The 20714-nt window shown below is 41.2% G+C and overlaps 1 protein-coding gene across 3 annotated transcripts in view; it reads left to right on the forward strand.

The window, feature by feature from the left end:
- TXLNB (taxilin beta) overlaps window positions 1–16822 on the forward strand; it is a 55035-nt gene extending 38213 nt beyond the window's left edge. For all 3 annotated transcript variants that reach the window (XM_065733025.1, XM_065733010.1, XM_065733018.1), the window contains exons 5-10: window positions 491–685; window positions 2301–2420; window positions 7392–7466; window positions 12043–12135; window positions 12348–12443; window positions 13529–16822. In XM_065733025.1, coding sequence (XP_065589097.1) covers window positions 491–685; window positions 2301–2420; window positions 7392–7466; window positions 12043–12135; window positions 12348–12443; window positions 13529–14299 — 1350 coding nt within the window. In that variant the 3' untranslated portion in view covers window positions 14300–16822. The remainder of the gene's footprint in view (window positions 1–490; window positions 686–2300; window positions 2421–7391; window positions 7467–12042; window positions 12136–12347; window positions 12444–13528) is intronic.
- Window positions 16823–20714: the final 3892 nt, after the last annotated feature.

A 20714-nucleotide genomic window follows, 5' to 3' on the forward strand; every position in this document is an offset into this window, starting at 1 on the left:
AATGATTCCTCTTGAATAATGGAAATCCCAAATTCCATTAACTTGATATGAGGATTTCTAGTTAAAAGGAGGCATTTTAAAAGGGTGAATTTTAAACTAAAACAAAAAGAAATTTTATAAAAGGGCTTTTGACGACTTGCACTAAATATCTTCTTCCAAAGCAAAAGCTGTGCTGCAGTTTCATGAGTTAAGGCATGCATGAACATCTCCTTTCCTGGGATTACTTTGATCTGAAACTCTGCTTTACATCCATCTTTATAAATGCAAATTCTTAGTTGTGTAATTTTTTCAAGACCACTGTATAATTTGCTCTGTAAATTTAGCATCATGCCTCATGTTGGAGCACATGAAAGCAAGAAAATCTCTGAAGACGAATACAAACACGGATAATCCTTCAAAGAGTAGCCTTGTGCTACTCTGAAACAGTTCTTTTTTGGACCGCTTTTATTATGCATCTTACACTGCTGTCTTCTCTCCAACTTAACAACAGGAAGAAACAATTCAGAGGGCACGGGAGGAAGATGAGAAGAGGAAAGAAATAACAAATCATTTCCAGGGCACACTGAGCGAAATCCAGGCTCAGATTGAGCAGCAAAGTGAGAGGAACATGAAGCTCTGCCAGGAGAACACAGAGCTGGCAGAGAAGCTGAAAAGCATTATTGACCAGTATGAGCTGAGAGAAGAGGTGAGTGCGATGCCCATGGGGACCTGTAGCAAATCCAGCTCCATGGAGGGAAGTGGAAAGCATTGTGAACATGTTGTCCCCACTGACTATCCCTTGGGTATCTCATGGGTAGCTTCTGCTGTGCTTTGCCAGCCAGTTGGGGCACTGAGCCAAGAGGATCCCACATGGAAATTGTGGGTGAAAAGCTCTCCCGATGGCACCATGCATGCAGTACTCAGAGTAGTTCTGCTGGTGGTGGAGAGAGGGACCGAGGTTCCCATGCAGCAAGATGGGCAAGCTGTCTGCTAAGCTCTCCTAATGTCCACTCACTGCTACCCCAAATCCCAAAGGACCCCAGAGTCCTCACTGAGCACCTTCCACTCCTCTTTTTGGACAGTCTGGCCCACTGCCAGATATATTTCTGATCTCCTCAGACACAGGTTGTTGAGGTGAGCCTTCCACAGAAACAAAGCTAATAACAAAGGTAAAGCAGGCCCTTTGCATTGGAATAGACTCTTTGTAGGAATAATGTTTATAGTAAAATCCAGCAGATAATAGACAACTAGAAAATTACATCTTTAAATATGAACATTAGAGCAGTTCAGAAAATTTTGACACTAAAAGCCCTCTGGAAAATTCCCAAGCTCCCATTTCTGTGGTGATTTTATGACAAACACTAGCACATATTGCAGTGGGTCTTTTTATTGTTTCCAAATGTGCTTATTGTGTGGCTCAGTGCAACCAGACAACATTATCATACTGAATAAAACATGAGTAACCTGACTTCACAATCTGGAGTGCTCGATACAATACACTAATTTCTAAATCTGTTGCATCTTGTATGGAGTCTTGCGCTGAATGAAGGGAACGTACATTCCTGTCTTGTGGTTTCTATGAAAGGAAAATGTAAAGCAGAAGGATGTGCTCAGAATACTGAGCTCCATCCAAATGCAGCAGCAGCGAAGAGCGCTATCAGCAACACTCACCTCCTGAAAGTCACTGAGAAGCCAGAAGTTTTACAGGACATTGGAGACCTCTGGGTCATTTGTCCCACATCCCCTCTCATTTACCCAAGCACTCCACATTATCCACGTGAGGCCAGATCAAATGGGATGCACTAGACATATATTTACAGTAGAAGCTGCACACACACTCACTAAGTACTGGAGGTGTAGTCTATCATCACACATTTACCCTAACGGTGGCTTAGAACCACGGGACACTTAGCAGTTCCAAAAAAAAGCGCATTCTCCTCATATGTTTGTAATTGACAGGCAGTTATATAACCTACAATTATACTGAATTATACAGATGACTTTATATACGTATCATGGAAATGGAAAAGATGCTGAATGTTTGTTTCTGTTTTTTTTCTTTGTTTGTTTGTTTGTTTGTTTGTTTTCTGGTTACAAATCAAAATAGATGATGTAACACATTTCCTTTACTAAGCAAATTCTGGCACAGTTTGTTCTTATCAGCACCGTGGCATTTTCATAACTGCAGTGGGTTGGGAGCCTTTCTGTTTTGCAATATTTTTGTCTTATACATGTCCCAGTAGATAGATGTACATGCATGAGCATGAAGGTCTGTGTAAATAACTAAACATGCATATTCAGCAGAATCTATTCTCTTTCAGCACCTTGACAAAATATTTAAGCACAGAGAACTTCAACAGAAACTGGTGGATGCCAAGTTGGAGCAGTCTCAGGAAATGATGAAGGAAGCAGAGGAGCGACATCAGAAGGAAAAGGAATATGTACCTATCACGCTAATCTACTTGTCTTTTATCTAACTTGAGGCCAAGATGAGACCTGCATGCTATTTCACTAATATATTGGTTATTCTGGTCCAAGCCATGACACAGAAGCAGAGTAGCATAAGAGAAGGATTTATTACTACTGCCAATGCTCGATGTAAAGGAGTAGCACCTGAAAGGCTACTTTCAGGAGTGTTTAAAGGTTTTGAAGCAAACTGTGAGCAGTAGGTTGCAGGACAAACTGCTCCACCAAACTCACCACTACTGCTCTGCTGATTTGTCACGATGTTATGTCAGATGATACCATCAGTCTTCACATAGCTCTGATATTTGATACTCCATCTCCTCACATGGTAAATGACCACATTTAAACAAGCAGAGAGGAGAACAAGACCTTGTGATTGAATCAGTTGAAGGCCAATATCCCCCCAGGCTCAAAGCCTCCCCAGACTTCCTCCTGTGTGTCTAGTTTTATGAATGGAGGAGAACTTGCTGCAATCAAGTTCACCTTTTGGGTGGTCCTGTGTGAAACCAGAAGTTGAACATGATCATTTTTTTGGGTCCCTTTCAGCTCAAGATATTTATTCTGTGATTCTCTTCTGCAGAGCCTCCCTCCCCGTGTTGGTTCAAAATGCACTTCCTCAGGCTACCCAGTATTTTCACAACTACCTAGCATCTACCAACATTCACCACTAGCACATAGACCCTTTTCTCAGCAGTGCCAGCAGCCAAGGCTATGCATAGGAAGCTCCAGGCTCTCAACAGCTGGAAGAAAGCTTTGGTCCTTAGCAAGCTTCTGACTAGCTCAGGAGTTGCATCAGAATGCTCTAAAAGGATTTTTATCCCATTGCCATGTCTGGAAAAGAGATGCATTAGCACCAGCATAGACTAAATATCACAAAATCATAGAATCACCAAGGTTGGAAAAGACCTCTAAGATCATCCAGTCCAACTGCCCACCTATCACCAATATTTTCCCAATAAACCATGTACCTCAGTACAACATCTAAACATTTCTTGAACACCTCCAGGGATGGTGACTGTGGATGGAACTATGGGATAGCTTACAAAGGAAACACAGCAAACACCTCTTACCAAAAGTTGTTCATAAAAGCATTTATCTTCTTTCTCTGCATTGGTCTTGTGGCTGGGGCATCCACTCCCGCTCAGTCACAGAGGTCAGAAGGTACCTCTGGAGACCACCTAGTCCAACCCCCTGCCAAAGCAGGTTCCCTAGAGTAGGTTACAAATCTTTTCTGTTAGCTAAAAACAGAGGGGGAAGAGCAGCTGGGACTTCTCCAAGTGCACATCTGCATGTCTCTGTAAGATAGTGCATGGTCCGGCTGTGCCTGCTCTTTCACTGTGGGGTCTGTGTAAAGCCAAAAACCAATAATTTTTTTTTAATTCATGACAGTTGAGCCTTAGCAGATTTAGCAGATTCGAAGCCCAGGATACATTTCCAATAAATCCATTACAATAAAAAGAACAAATTTGGGCTTACTGTACTACTGCTACTGTGAGTCTTCTTACTGAGTCCCAGATTTCAGACTCTGAAAAAATGAAAAAATGAAAAAAAGACACAAAAGGCAGGGCATTGGCTCTGTGGAAGACTCACGTACAGCCATGTGCTGATGATTCTTCTTCCTCTGATCAGAGAGTATGAGCTTTGGGGCTGTCTGCTTCTTTCACTGGCCCAGTTTGTAGCCAAACTTTCTCTTCACTATTTAGCACAGATATGCATAGTTGCTATTTTCTTCTCTTATAAAGCAACAAAAATCCTCTTCATCTACAAACATACGGGATTGGGAGATTTCCTTTGTGGCTTTGCTGTACGTATGACTAGGGTCTGTGAAATAGCAGGTTCAAAAACAAGCTACAGAGCCTTTAAGCTGTGGGTGTATAATGATATGCACCATGTTCAAAGACTTTTTTCACACTATTGAAGCTAATGCTTGAGAAGACTTGCCTTTGAGGCAGTCAGGTGATATATTAGTAACATCACTTTGGAGCAAGGTAGCTTTAGCTGGAGAATTCAAGTGACTGGCCAGAAGCCTTGCAATGAGTCAAGGCATAATGAGCACATCCCAATTCATCATGGGCAGCCCAGCACCCAGAGAGCTGGCCTAAATTACTCTCTCACCTCAATCATAATGCCAAGATCTTACTCCTATCCACCCAGCTACTGTGTAAGAGTATGTACATATATGTATGAAATCAAGATGCTTATGACTGAGTCTTTTCATTTAGGGGTACCTCTCATCAGCTCAGTTGCACAGAGTCACAGCTCTACCACATTTTAGCACCCTGTCCATACCAATTCTCTGCATACAAATTTTTTACACCCTTGTGCATGCATTTTTTCTGCAGGACTTTTCAAATGTCTTTAAATGAGAATTTCTGTATTCTTTTATCTATCTGATTACTCCTTGGAGGCTCACTTTGATGTTTTCGTATGTAGTTCTTCCATATAGGAATCTTTGCTCCTATACAAAATTTATTTATCCCATTTAGGGAGAGCTGTCCTCTCCTGCAGCCTGTGCACATCACAGCTCGACAGGCAGGATTCCTTAAAGAATTGTCTTACTGCTTGCACAATTCACTCCACATGTGCAGCAAGAATGTGATTCCCTGTGTAAGTAGCAATCATTCATACTAGATAGATTTCCCAAAGGGTCAGCCTGCTCTAAGGATGCAATTTTACTATCATCCCATAACTGCTCAGCACTACCTGGGACTCCCTCAACATACCATAAGTTCTTAGCATTCATAAAGCAAACTTTGAACTGTAGTGAATTGCAATTTGAAGCCTTCGTGACTTTCAAGTGTGTGACTGAAAGGTAACAACCAGTTGTCTACATAATTGGAATTTGCAAAGTGTGGCAGCAAAAAAGAGGGAAATATAATTTTCACAAAGCCGTTCTCTAGATCTTTGTCTTAAATGGCAATGAGTGTTCTTGCTCTTTTAATTCTGAGCATGATATGACTGCCTGGGCCTCCAGGAGCTATCCTAGCTCTAATGATATTGTGTAACATCACTACACTTCACTGAAGTGCTGTTTTGTAAACATCACATTCAATATTTATGTGTTTTTTTATACTTCAGCCTCCTTGTTACCACTTCATAGCCAATTAATAAATGCATCAGTTCTCCTGATGCAGTTTCTCTCAGCTTGGTGTTTGCAGATGACCCCAGGCTGCGCGTTAATTTGAGCAAACCTCTCTAAGGCTTGCTTCCCTTACAGAATAGTTTATTAACTCTTAAAATTTAAGTGGCTACAGAGGTGACATGAGTCAATAGTACAGAATAATGTCATGAACAGGCAAAAGAAGTAACTTTTCCTTGCCTTTTCTGCCTATCTTACATCTTCTGTACTGTAGCAGAAGACATGGCAGGGCAGGTGTGACCTCTTCATTTAAGGAGTAGAGATAAAAGCGCAGTTCTTGTAAGTGATGACTGGCCTGAGGTTGAGTAGCTCTGGGTGTTTTCAAAGCACTTTTCATTGAATCATTTGATGTGGACACCCTTCAAATCCTTAAGATAAAATAAATCACCAAGAAATTCTCATTTTCATTCTCATCCAGGAAACTGTATATGCTAATAATTCAGTGGATTTGTATCAAAAGGTCAAATGGATGCAATAAATGCTTTATATATATACATATATATACATGTAAATGCTTTATATATATACACAGAAATATATATGTATATATAATAAAAATAATTCATTATCTGTGCTGGAAATTGAGAGAATTCATTATATTGTTCAACCAGCATTTGTAAAGTATATCCTCCTCCCTTTTGCCAGGCAGCATTCAAGCAGTTTGAATTTGAAATGTATAACTACATGTTTAGAATCAAAGCTTTACTATAATCAAATACTTTTTCTACATGTGGTTCTATTCCCCTTTCACTTCCAATACAAATGGGTTCCACTGACTTATATGGTACTTTTCTGAAAATGCTTCAGAGTCCAGCTTTGCTGTTTTAAATGGTACCATTTAGTCCAACAGAAGAAATTCTGTGGCAAACTTATTTTTTTATATCTTATATAATTATTTCTCAAGTTATCATTCACATTTTTTTCTTGAAATATGTTTGGCCTAGCCATCAAAAGTAATGCTTGATACACGTTTGGTAGACAATAGACATTTATTTAACACTTCAGTAAATGTTTTGTTTCCAGCTTTCAGGTCACACCAATTTGCTAGACTATTACTATGCACTTTGAAAGTGCTGATTTTGAACTGTACTCTGAAGAATTCTCTACCCTTGGCTGATCTGCCAGCGTGCAGTCTACATGTCCAAATGTCATTTTGCTAATACTCTGAAAAAGGGATAACATCTTCCCAGGAGCAGCCAGGGATAAAACTGCAATCATGCTGTTCCTGGGCTGCCTTCTTGATCTAAGTGAAGCATTTATCACCCTGAGCTGGGAGTCTCCTCTGATGGCATGTCAGTGCAAAAGGAGCTCTAAGATAACAAGACACCAGAGCTTGTTTTTGTATGACGCTTACTATGCATTCCCTTTCTGGAAGCTTGCAGATTTTTTTACACAAGTCTGACTGTGAACACATCTGTACGCTAAGTATTGATCATTAATGCAAAAGAAAACATGCCATTCACAGGAAAACAGGAATTTAATCTAAGCTGTGTTGAAAAGACAATATCAGCAGTTGCTGTAAACACTCTCTACAAGTCACACGAAGATGGTTAAATGTTATGCTTCTTAGAGCTTACTAAACTGCACGCTTCACTCTAAACAGGTTTTGAACTAATATTCAAGTATCCTTCTCCTTAGGATAGCAATAAATATTCTATCTTGCCTGACTCCTCCAGCTACGTTTATATGAGAGTTAAATCACTACTTACTAAGCCAGCAGCAGCAGAAGCATATGTAGCTGGAGGTTGAGGGTTTCCAGCTGATAAAACAGGAGCTAACAATTTTCTCTCTGTTGCTCAAAACACAGCTCCTGAATCAAGCTGCAGAATGGAAGCTACAGGCCAAAATGTTAAAGGAACAGGAGACAGTCCTGCAGGCACAGGTGATGTAGGAGAGGTGATTGCATGGTGTGTCTTTGTTTGCCCACTTTCAGCCCATTACACATATTTCAGGTAAGGTATCCAAATTATTTTCTGCAAATTCTTTCTAGCTTCATTCTTCATCACATAAAATCACTGTGATGCCAACAGTAAGGCAGTGTCCCATTCTGCAGATCATGCTGTGGTATTTATGAGTGTTTACAGTGCTAAACCACAAAACAATATGAGTGGCTTGGGTTAATTAATTACCAGAAATATCCTGTATGCATGCCTCTAATCCAGCAAAGTGCTGAGGTACGAACACGAAACACATTCACCAAATTGGAACTGATGTGCTATGCAGTTTTCTAGCCTGGGGTGTGACAACAGCGCTTTTATCAACTTTATCTTGAATTTTACCAACTGAGGGCTTATACAAGGGGCTCTAGGATATCAGTATTAGCTTCCAAAATATTCTACAAATTAAAACGATTTCCCCAAATTATATTAGAAGTCAGGCTGTAGCAAAAGGCAGTAAAAGAAAGAAATAGGCAATGGATAAAAAAGATTACCTCCTACACTTTGAAAGCAATGCAATAATCGACTTTAAATGCAAGTGAGAAATCTAAATGATATGACAGACTTTCACATCAAAAAGAGACAGCATCAGTAGATTTTCCTACACTTAAAAAAACAGTCATGTAGCTTTATCTTCTTCTACCTGTCCATGAGAACGGTCCCTTCCTGCAGAATTTTGGGGCAGTTGGTCCTGCAGCCATTCAGCTCCTTACCTATCAGCAGGGATATTCAATGGCCTTGCTCACAGCTTGGCATACTACTAAGTTGTTCCAGTTCTGCTCTTGCAGATGATCCAACTCCTATCTGTTGAGCAGTCAAGATGGGCTGGAGTTAAAATGACAGCCTGGAGACATGGTAAGAGAGCTGTTGTCTTTCATATGTTTTTTCAAAGGCTGAGATAAGCAGGTAGCACACATCACTGTGTGAATTTCAACACACTATTGAACAACACTAAAGTACGCCACATGAACTGCAGTGGACACTGGTTTGACAGGTTCTGCAATCAAACCTCAAAGGCCTCCAGCTGAGTTAGTCCCAAATGCAGGTCAATTTTCTGAGTGGTTTTAATTACACTTTTATGTTCAGCTAAGAAGAGTTTTGTATGCAGGCAGACCTCTATAGCCAGTTTAATGAAAATGAAGCTACTGATGAAAAAAAAAAAACAACAGAATATGTTAAGCATATATTTGAAATGGTAAAAATGTTTTTAGAGAAAATCCTGTCAAACAAGCCTGCAAAGGCGTTGATAATACATGTGCACCTTACAGACTTGCTTAGATTAAAATTAAGGGGTTCACGTGCTGAAGTGAAACATGCAGTTAGGTATTCTTCTCTAGTATGTGGGCTCTGGCACCTACACAGCACCTCCACTTGGAATTACTGAGAATAATAACAAGTTCTATTTCCAGCATGGTAACACTGATTGACCTCCTTCATGGACCAGATGCCACTGTGCAAGCACAAAACAAAAAGAGCAAAAAGAGCTCCCCAATGCATGAAATAACAAATAAATAACAGCAGAAGGACAACTGCATGGACACTATGAGAACATTTTGATCAGTGAGACATGGAGAAGCTGTAATGCAGCTCTAACTACCTTCTATAGCAAGCGAGATACCACTCATTCTAGGGGAGGTGATGAACACCCTGTGCTTCCTTGAGCTGCATGAAACCAGAGGACATCAGCTTCATGTAGGCTGGCTTCTGGTCAGCACAGCATGCTTGAGACAACCAGATCCAGCCTCCAAATGGTTACAGGGATTTGGCTGCAACTCAGGGCATGCACCCGAACCATGGTGGTGCTTCCCAGAGGTTTCATACCCTGCTGGGGAGCACTGCCTAGGCAATCCTCTTAGGCCCCGTGTTTTGAAACAAAGCAAGGTAGCCAGCATCACACAACCACTGGTCTGCAGCAACTGAGAAGTAGGTGAAAGAGCAGAAGGGAAGCTCTCACTGTAGCACTGTGCTGGGGTCAGCCTCACAGCCTGGAAACATGCACACGCCACCATTCCCTGAAGCTGTGCACTCAAGCCAGAAGATCCTCACTTGTTGCACGCATGGTCCTCATCTCCAGGACCACTCCTAGTGAAAGACAGCTCTCATAGACTGATCCAAGCTGCTGTAAAAATTTCTCGTTTATATTCAAATGTTCCTTGAACTCTGTCACCACCTAGGGCCTCAGAAGAGATCAGAGCTGGCCCTGTTCCAACTCGTTTTTTTGTTGTTTTGTTTTTGTTTTTGTTTTTTTAATCTAATTAAACAATAAGTGAAAGTTGGAAAGCGGAGCAGAGACAGAACTGAGGCACGAGGAGCAGGTGAAGTCACTTGTTCAGCCCAGAGCAGAGAAGCTGAGCAGAGGCCATGGTGGCTGCAGCTCCTCACAGGGGGCAGAAGGGCAGAGCTGAGCTCTGCTCTCTGAGGCAGCAACAAGGCCCAACAGAACAGCACGGAGCTGTGTCAGGACTGGGGCAGCTGGGGGTTCACCACAGGGTGGTGAGCGTGCGGACACAGCCTTAAGCTTCTGGAGTTCAAGGAACATTTGGACAGCACTCTCAGGCATAGGGGTTGGATTTTGGGTGGTGCTGCGTGGAGCAAGGAGTGGTGCTTCGTGGTCCTTGTGGGGCCCTTCTAACTCAGGCTATTTTCTGATTGTAAGACAAGGTCTCTGTCCAGGCTCTCATGCCAGCCCCCTCACCTCGCAGCAGATGGCCCTATAGAGCCATCAAATTGACTGAAAAAGTCCAAGGGGCATCGAGGTCCCGCCTATACGGTGGCACTTAGGCTGCTAAAGTAAATCTTTCCAAGTTTCTGTTTGTGTATGAGTCACATCCCTGGCTGCAGCCTAACATAAACACTCAGGCATATGCTGTTTGTCAGTGAGCTCTGATAGCAGCAGCACAGGGACTAACCTGCCATGCATCGACCAGCTTGGCAGGGAAGAGTTGCAGACAGTGGTGCGTTCACAGCCACCGAAACCCTAACTGCCTCATTTAAACTTAGCTTGGGCAAATCAACACTACACTGCAATTATGGCAATATGTTATTCCCATAGGCACTGTAACAGCTAATCAGAATGAAAATAAATTATAATATAACTATATCCAATTTGAAAATGAGGATTAAACCTACCCCATTATTAGCAACATTTTCTACATCCTCTTTTCCTCAGTGAAGTGTCAGGGGAGATGTTATTGGCTGGCACCATGGGAAATAAAAGCTCCTGGTTAATAATTTTGTCAGCTCCACACAGGTGTAGGAAAGGGAAGCTGGCCTCATCAGCTGCTTGGAGCCTCTTCTGCACCCACCATACACCATGCCAATTGCTCTAACGAGTGCTATCAGGCTGAGCTGTTGAACTGTGCAACTATCTCAGCACTATTGCGGTGCCCAGGGACCAGAAAACATCTGAGATCATTTCAGAACAGCTGATATCTGTACTTTACAGAGAGAGCATCCTGCATGGTTTTGGAGCTTCGGAAGCACTTCTTCCTGGCTGGGAGAAGACAGAAAAAATAAATAGAAAAGAAAAACCAGAGTGAATTTGATATAAAAACCAAACCTCAGGTCTTTAGAACAGATTTTTCAAAAACATTTACAGATTTTACATGGAAAAACAGGAAAATATAGCTTACTGACAAAGTGCAACCACAGAAATGTTCACATGGTTACCAGAGGTAAACTGATAGCAAAATACAGACTCTGTCTAGTCTTAGTTGCTAGCACATTGCAAAATAACTTCTTTCTGTCCTTCACAAAGTGAGGTGAAGCTGGCAGGAGACGATGCCAGGAGATTATTTTCTGTCTTTGCTGGCCTTGCCTCCAGCTTCAGGACACACACAGGCTGTAATGTAGAGCTGACAGAGTGCCCACTCAGCTCTCCTAAGCCATAGCATGGAGATGCAGATTGGCATCATGCATAGACTGGGCTTTGTTCAGCAACAGGGCTGTCCTCATGTCAGATAACACTGGGAAAGAGTAGAGATGCTCCTATTCAGAGATTACTCAGTTATCTCATTATCACTTTCTGTTCCATTTATCACCCTAAATAAATCAGCCAATGTTGTATACAGAGCTTGTAAAGAAAGAAGGGGGACAGAAATCTAGTAAGATTTTAATGCTGTCCTCCCAAAAACTCTATGGAGTTATTTAGGGAGAGGTTTCCACCAATCTACCACTTCTAGAGAATTATTTCATCTCTGGGTAATCAGTACAGAGGCATCATAGCTGCAACATTAATGAGAACTCAGCACCCGTAATTCCTTGGTCTTTTTAGAAGTCACTACCCCAGCTCTTTCTATTCTTCATTTTATTGTTCCAAAACAGACAAATCATAATAGTTTGCAAAGATACACAGAATTTTAGCTTGGTGCCTCATGGTATCCAAACACTTTAATGCCCCAAACAAATACCTATTTTATTATCTTCTACTGAAGTTAAGGTGTCTACTCATCATTAAGTTGATTAAGTTCCACTGCTCTGGAAACTCCGAAATTATTGTTTTTCTTTTTCCTGTTAATGTAGATCACTCTCTACTCTGAAAGATTTGAAGAATTCCAGAAAACATTGACCAAAAGCAATGAAGTGTTTGCTACTTTCAAACAGGAGATGGAGAAAGTGAGTAGCAACTTATATCTGAACTCTTTTCTTGACACACTTTCATTTTGATATGTCACACTGCAGCAATTTTTCTGGGATTAGGACATTTCTGCATGTTTTGGAGAGCAGACTTATGACTATAGTCAAAGACCTGAGTAAAAGGGCTGCCCTAATTCCATCTGCAGCACGGGATTGCTGTTGTGATTCAGCTTTTCTTCCTGATTTTATAGATGACAAAGAAAATGAAGAAGTTGGAAAAGGATACTGCTACATGGAAGTCTAGGTTTGAGAACTGTAACAGAGCATTACTGGACATGATTGAAGAGGTGAGCACACTTTTGTATGCACCCCTTCTACCACATAACAGTTTAATTGGGAGACACAATGAACTGAATCTGTCAGAAGTTAAAAAAAAAGAAAAAAGTTGAACCTAAGGGACATTTTTTCATGTTACTTGGTTATCAGATTTTTTAAAAGAAAAAAGTCAAATACATCACAACTATTGGGACAACTATTGGGATTATACTAAAATATTCATTATGTCCATGACAAACTGAATTATGTAACTGTGAATGTTAAGTGCTCTAAAAATGCATGATAGTGAATGCTTTTGCAGAGAAGCAAATTGGCAGTAGTTCACTTCATGATTTTTTCTGCGTAAGAGCATTCACTCAGAGATTTAATGTGCAAATGAACTTTAAATTCACTCCTTTTATTAACTTCTTGTGTAGGTAAAAGCCAAAAGTTTTAACCATGCTGTCACAGAAGCAGCACAGAGGAAATTAGTAAGCGTGCTGGAACTCATTCAGATAAGATAGGAGGCTGCCCGAAGTTTCAGCCTTAGACTGAAACTTTCAGACTTACAGTGAATTTGGATTGGGTCATTCTGGTTAGTTTCATAGTTCCGTACTATTGTTAGTTCTATGGATTTTGATATTTCTTGATTCCTCATTGTGTGTAGAAGTAAGAAAATATTCAAATTCAGGTAACTTTTGCAAAATCTAGAAGGAAAGTTAAAGAAAAAAACATAAAACAGATTTTTTTCCTTAAAAAAAAAAAATCACATAGCCTCACTAAAACTGAGTTTCAGGTAGGATTTGGATGCATTTCTAGATGAAGGTACAGTATGTTATTCTACAGATTATCGACAGGTGCAAACACTTCTCAGTAAAATTAATCTACATCCGTATGGCCAGTGTGAATGCAATATAGCAACAAGGGCAAATTTCCTCTTGCAGCCTCAGTACCAAAGATCATGGTTATAGTAGAGCAGTTAGAGAAAGCCAGACACCTCTCAGAGTCCTGTGAGGACTGCCTAAGATCTCAAATTGCTTCCTAATTGCTAATTTCACCAATGAACTGCATACACACAAACTCAGTCCGGGCCTTTGTCTAATGTCTCTGACCACAGAAAGCCATGAGGACCAAGGAGTATGAGTGCTTTGTGCTGAAAATCCAGAGGCTAGAGAACCTTTGCCGAGCTCTGCAGGAAGAGAGGAATGAATTGTACAGAAAAATAAAACAGGCACAGCTCCCTGAGGAGGTGAATGGAAATGACATCTTAGAAGAAGAAGATGACACCAATACAAATGCTTCTTCCTCTGAGCAGGCAAACATTGAGCTATATGTTGCTGACAAGAGCATGCTGCAAGAGCTAGCTGAAGCTTTCAGGGTGTCCCACAGTGCAGAGGAGACCCTCCCAAGCAACAACAGCAATTTAGAGACATGCAATGTTCAAATGTGTAAAACCATCTCTGAGCCAGAGCTCCCCTCTCACCTCACCTCACAATCAGAGGCTGGGAACCACTGTGAGCAGTTCAGTATGAGCTCACCAGCACCCCCTGAACACACCCCAGCATCCACTGAAAATATGACAACACCCATTGAGAACATGCCAAAGCCCACCAAAAACATGCCTTTGCCCCCTGAAAAGGTGCCAAAACCCACAGAAAGTGTGCCAATACCTATAGAAGGTGTGCCAACACCTCCCAAAATCATGCCAGCAACCCCTGAAAGTGTGCCAACACCCATGCAAAATGCATCTGCTCCCCTTGGAGAAATGACACCATTCACCAAAAGCACACCAGAAGCTGAAGAACACGTGGATGACCTAGCAGAGCTGTGTGTCCAAGATCAGCCTGAAGAGCAAAAAGGGGATACAGACATGGAAGCAGTAGATTGAAGACACGAAAGTGTTCAGGCCCATATTAGACAAACCACAGCTCTACTTTGTTCCCCAAATTTGTTTGTTTAAAGAAAAGAAGTGAATGCTAAAACACAATCATACATACCTGTAGACAAATGTAATGCATCTCTCTTTGATGCTACTATTCAGTTTTAATGGGTCTGCATGTTCTGTTGTCCTTCATCTGATTAAAGCATAATATTTTCTTAATGATAGGAAAATTCAACAAAACCTTTTATCCCAGTCACGAGCCATCTCCTTCAAAAAAATGATTTTGAAATGCTGAAGTTATATGTTTCAAAAGTCATTGCTATTCTCATACATATACTTAAAGTCCCATAATTAATTACCTCTATTTGGTATGATGTTGCATAAAAGATGGCCTATTTGGAAATGCAGAGTTCTCAATAAATGAGGAGAAAGGAATCTGATTATAAAGTAAAATAGTGAAATCATTAACGTGGTCAGCCACATCCAAAGTAAGCTGTAATATCAAAAGGTGATTTTTTTTAAAGAGTAAACTACCACTGAGCACTATGTGAACTGAATATCCACCAACTCGTAGCCTTACCCTGAATTTGTCTTTTGTGCCTAGTCCTTGACAAATTTTGTTTCCAACAGAAAAACGGAAGAAGAGAGATCTTCTCTAGCTTCCTCATAAAATGACTGAAAAGAACAGTAACTGAGGGTAATACCCAAGGTAGGGATCACAAACATCCTTCTGCATTCAAAAGAAACCTGCTACTTCGTCATACCAATTGGGGTAGCGATCCCAACAGAGAGGCTCCTGCCTGCTGCCAACCTGCAAATGAGCTCAGAAGCTGGCTGCAGATTCCAGCAATTAGGCCAGGGGCAGAAGGCAGAGAGAGACTACACCAGGAGATAACCCTGTGGTGATGCTTCAGGATGGCGTGATCCCTCCCAGCCACAGACACTTGAACCTCTGTTCATTGAATGCTCCCTGACTCTGCTGTATATGCTGATGCATCCAGGGGAAAGGCGAGCACACTTTTCTGTCACCCTGTTCAAGTCAGTTGCCCTCAAGCAAATATGTACCAGGAAAGCAGGAATCTCTGTTCTTTCTGGGGACCAGCTGTATTTCCATTTTCCTTCTCTTCTAACCATCTCTTTCTATCTGCTTGTCAACACACTACTGCCTAGTAATTTCTCTCCCATGTTGGAACTGCCAAGCCAGAAATGCTGATTTTGACATCAAGAACAAGGATAAGGAAGGTAGGTATGCCCTTACCTGCCTCCAAGACAGCTGGCTGGTCTCAAGCAAGGAGAATAAGAAGGCTCTAGGGAAGAAAGCTAAAACAAAAATCCTGTTGGCACATCTCCTGTTTCTCATCTCCTTTCTCTGAATTCAGTCTAGGTCTTTCGGATTCTGATCTGAAAAGCTTAAGAATATAAAAAGGGAAGTAACATGAGATATCCAGATGCTGGAAAGCTAAATATTACAATCAAACAAGCTCATGGCTAGAGACAAATCCCAAGTAGCCCCTGAGGAGAATCTGATCATTTAAGCCAAAATTGCAATACAGATGAATTAAGAGAATAGATGCCACCTTTGGCAGAATATGGGAGACTGTGGTCACACATTCTTTCCTGCACATCATCTTCCAAAAGGGGGTGATGAGGTCTGAATCTTTGCTTCCTGCCAGCAAGTCTGCAACCTGGCTGAGTACATCTGCATTTGTACCGCAGATGTAGCCTTGGAGAGCTAACTCAAATATACAGAACATCATTTGCAGACGTTGGTTGTTCTAATACAGATTAACATGCAGCTATTAGAGCTACAGTTTCCAAATGTAGATGCCTTATGTTAGGCTGACAGGAGTTATTTCATGCCTTTAATCACCTAGAAGTGGATCATTTAAGTCTTAGTTACCTTAAGCTCCTTTTAAAAGTAATGGAGATAATAGGCGTTTCTTGAGGACCGGTTGTTTCATGGTAAAACAGACATCCAAGATGAAATAACATGACTTTATCTTTCAAGATGCCATTCCTCTTCACTGATTCTAGAATCAGCCTAAGATAACCATCTTAAATTTAAAATGACATTTATTAAGTGTCTAAATTAGTTAGGTAAGAGGAATCCCTCCACACATTCAGAATCAAAGTCCTAAGCAAATCAACCAAGACTCTGAAAACCAAGACACTTATGTGCCTGTGAAAATGTTAGCTTATAACAAAATTTTATCATAAGAAAACCACATGTATTCACTTGATTTACTTTTAGTTTCTATTCCTTTCAGTTTGTAGAAAACTCGTTTCCATTACAAGTTCTGGTTTTTGTTTTGTTTTGTTTGTTTTTTAAGAGTGGTTTTAAAATTAATGTAATTTATATACCTTCTCTTCTCCTCTTTCATGAAACTCATCTGATTCTGTTGTCAGTTTTGGTATTTCCTGCATGTAACTAACTTTAACTTTTTTTAAAGTAGGCCTTTAGAATATCTTTAATTGTTGTAGTTGTCTTATACAGTCAAATATTCAATTACATAACGATAATGATTGACATGTCCTTGTAACTTGGTTCCACTTTGCATAAGCATTATGGTCACATCTTCGGTTACATAATAGTTGCCTCATACCTTCCAACTGCAGCAGGGAAACAAGGATCCTACAGATAAAAAGTTTCTACATAGTCGTGATTGATTCCTACAGCCTCATCCCTCATGAATAAGTACACAATCTCCAGGAAAAACAAACAAACAAACAAACAAAACCACTCCTATTCTATTTCTCCTTCTTTATTTTGGCCTCCTTTAACTTCTCCATCTAAAACTGCACTCACATACTTGCAACTCTCGTTACTCTATGAGCTTCTACCCACATGCCAATTGCTTCTGTTCTTCCACGCTCTCTACAAACTTATACTTCATCCCAGCAGTTTCTTCATCATTCTCAATACTTATGTACAACACTGAAAGGTTTTAGCATTGGACTTGGCCTCACGTGTTTGCAAGAGAAGAAAGAACAAAAATGAGTGGAAGATTTTGGCTGGTGCCAGGCTAGATGGAGCATTTGCAGTCACACCATGGGGATGGTGATCTCATGGCCTGTGGGAAGGAGCACCCTCAACAGAGACTGAAAATCTAGAAAATTCAGTTGTGTAGCCATTCACCATCCATAGTGTCAGACTGGCAATTGAAGCTGACATTGCCACTCCTATGTTATTCAGTTTTCCCCCATTCTTCTTCATCAGAAGCTGCTGGCCTCTTACTGTCTTCCTATATGGTGCACTGTGCAAAAGCTGCCTTTGAACATAGCAATATCCTCATGAAAAGCCTTTGGGATTGCAATCTGTATACTCTGAGGCGCTTCCCTCAGTTACCACTCAAGAAGAAATCCAGCACCCTTCTGTGGTCACTGAAATGCAGTAAGCAGCAGAGATGCACACTACTTCCCTATAGTTCATCCTTACCATCATTCTCTTCCTGACATTGCCAGTCTCATCAGTCAGTGTGCCGTTGTTTGTTCCTTCAGACTTGTTTATATTTTATATACTTTTTTCCCATACCAGCAGGCACAGATCTGGGGGAGGAAATCTGGTGATGTATCCTTCTGTATCCTTATTCAAACCTATTTATTGCTGCACTACTTCCAAACCAGCAACAGTCTTTGATATACAAAAGCTGCAAATCAAGACACAAACTATGTCTTTCCTTGTTCTGCATGTCTGGCCTTAGTCAACTCAAAAATTTAACAGCTACCCAGCTGAACATGCACAACAGTATTTTTCAACAACGCATAATTTATCCAAATCTGAGGAGATTTTCAGGATGACAGCTAAAATCACACCCATGACACTATCATGACACTCCTACCTGATTTCTGTGGCAAACCACAGATATTTTTGCTATCTTGGTATATCTGGTTGGTGAGAGATTGGTAGGAAACATTACAGTCCAGAAAAAAAAAAAATAAAACAAAAACAATGTCAGATTTTAGCTGTAGCCTTAGAAAAAGCTGATCTGTTTCAGTTTAACTTTTCCGACAAAAACCTGAAAAGAGGTAGAAATAGGCACGGAAATATATAATCCAGATGACAGCAACAGTATAGCACAAAAACAGGGACACATATAATACAGCACAACATTTTTATAAGCTGTACTGTTAAGGTCAGCTTTAAGTTCTCTTTGTCAATCAGACTGTAACCAACCACAGATACTTTCGCCACCTCTCTTTGCTACGAGCAGAGTTACGCTCATCAGCTCATCAGGAATTCAGACTTTCTTTACTTTATTAGGGAATTAATACAGGACTTGTTTCTCTCTTGGGCCCACAAGATATTGCTGCATTGCCATTCCCACTAACCTTCAACCATCACCCACTCTTAGCCAAAGGGTAATCATAAAAGGCAGACAAAGCACAGGGGAGGGAAGGAAAGGGCGTGAGACGCAGCACTGGCTGCGCTTGTGGACTTCCCATCAGCTGCTGGCACTAACATGGTTCACCACTTTGCAATGCTGTCTTTCCTGCTGAGAAAAGGCTTGCCACATCCCTTTCAAAGATGAAGCAGGCGACAGCAATTGTGACCCCACTGGCTTTCAGCTTCACATGGATGACAGCTGTGGCTGCCCCGCAGCGCCAGCCACTCATTGCACTTGACCCAACACAATGAGTCAAACTGTGATTGCTGGTAGGCTGCAGATGACCAAGCATGGCATAGGACAGCTATCCCTCCACAGGCAGTGTGAGACGTGGCAGTAGGTCTTAGACTTCAGAACCTGGCCTTGAGGAAGGGAGAGCAGCAAGAGGGAAAAAAGAGACAAGGAGGGAGAGACTTAATTGCATGTCTGTCTCTGACAAAGTTACTAGGATTCAACTTTGAGATGCAGATGAGGCTCTTGCAATCCAGCATGAAAGAAGGGCAGCTTTGGCAAAACACGCTACACTCAGCACGCATTAAAAAAAAAAAGATCATATAGTTAGACTAAGACATCACACCTTGCAGCCATGAGTTATGAGACAAGAAAGAGATTAACAAAAATATATCACATGGGCTGAAAAATAAAACACAAGTTTAAATTCAAGAGAATAAGTTCTGAATTAGTAAAATATTCCCTTTCTTATGACAGAAAACTAAATAACGTTCAGGAAGCCCTCTTACTTGCATGAATTGCTTTATACATTGATTAGCAAAACACATAGCGTATGGTGCTTTTCATCTCAGAGGATCCTAAAATGCTTTCCAAGCTGTAAGTGTTGAGGAATGACTTCACTGCAGACTGGTGGGCCACCTGCTCTGCTGTAAGGCAGCAGCAATGCACAGCAGAAATGGAGTTGAGCAGAGTCATTCACCAGACATAAACGTTCAGAGCAGAACTTAACGTCTACATGTCTGGTAATAAAAAGAAACCTTTTCAGTGACTAGTTTATTCCCTAATTGCCCATTTTCTGTATTTTGCCCCGATAATTCTGGCACTGCCATCAGCAGAAAATAAAGGTCAAACTCTTTGTGGGTGTAAATCAGAGGAGCCAGTTGAGCTAGACCTATTAACACGAAATGAAGATCCACTCCAAGGGGCTGAATTACTGTGCCATTAGCAAGATCTCTGTTCCTGTGCAGCAAACATTTTACCCAGCTGATATTTCAGTGGTCCTAAGAGAGGCAGAATGGATTTACACAATTAGAATTTGGCCAACACATTACACTTAATAAACCTACTTCTAGGAAGAGTGCCAAGACACAATTTTTACTGACCACAAATGGCCACAGCCTCAGCCTTGCAACTTATCCACACACCAAGTACTGCCATGTTCCAGCTAACATCTTTTTCTCAAAGATGATCAAGGACACAATTCTTGAACCACTTTGCCCACTTCCTGCAGCTCTTTGCTCTTTCTCACACTTCTCCACCCGATGACTACACTAAAGCCATTCAGTTCACTGCAGCTTGCTGGAGGTGCCTGGTTAAAAATAGAACAAAATATGATGAGTTTTAGGTTTCATTTCACACCAAATTTAGGTCATGTCTGACAAGACAGTCAGAGCTTGCAGTTGTCACAGCTCACTGTCACCATGAGAAGGGAAATCCTGTTCCAGCACTCTGTTACAGCTCCACATAGGGAGCATATAAACAGGAGGGGGAACAGCTGTTTACATGGGTTGATTGGACAGGTGGAAATGGTTTTAAAGTAAGACAGGGGAGATTTATGTTAGATGCTCAGATGAAGATGACGCACTGGAACAGGTTGCCAGAGAGGTTGTGGATGCCCCATCTCTAGAGGCATTCAAGGCAAGGCTGGATGTGGCTCTGGGCAGCCTGCTCTAGTGGTTGGCGACCCTGCCCATGGTAGAGGGGTTGAAACTGGGTGATCTTTGAGGTCTCTTTCAACCCGGGCCATTCTATGATTCTATGATTACTGAATAAAAACAACCACATTTTTTCTACAAATCACTTCC

Source organism: Cyrtonyx montezumae, unplaced genomic scaffold (genome assembly GCF_038088225.1).
Source record: "Cyrtonyx montezumae isolate F1298 unplaced genomic scaffold, pur_monq_1.0 scaffold_0, whole genome shotgun sequence".
In the NCBI taxonomy this organism is placed as follows: Eukaryota; Metazoa; Chordata; class Aves; order Galliformes; family Odontophoridae; genus Cyrtonyx; species Cyrtonyx montezumae.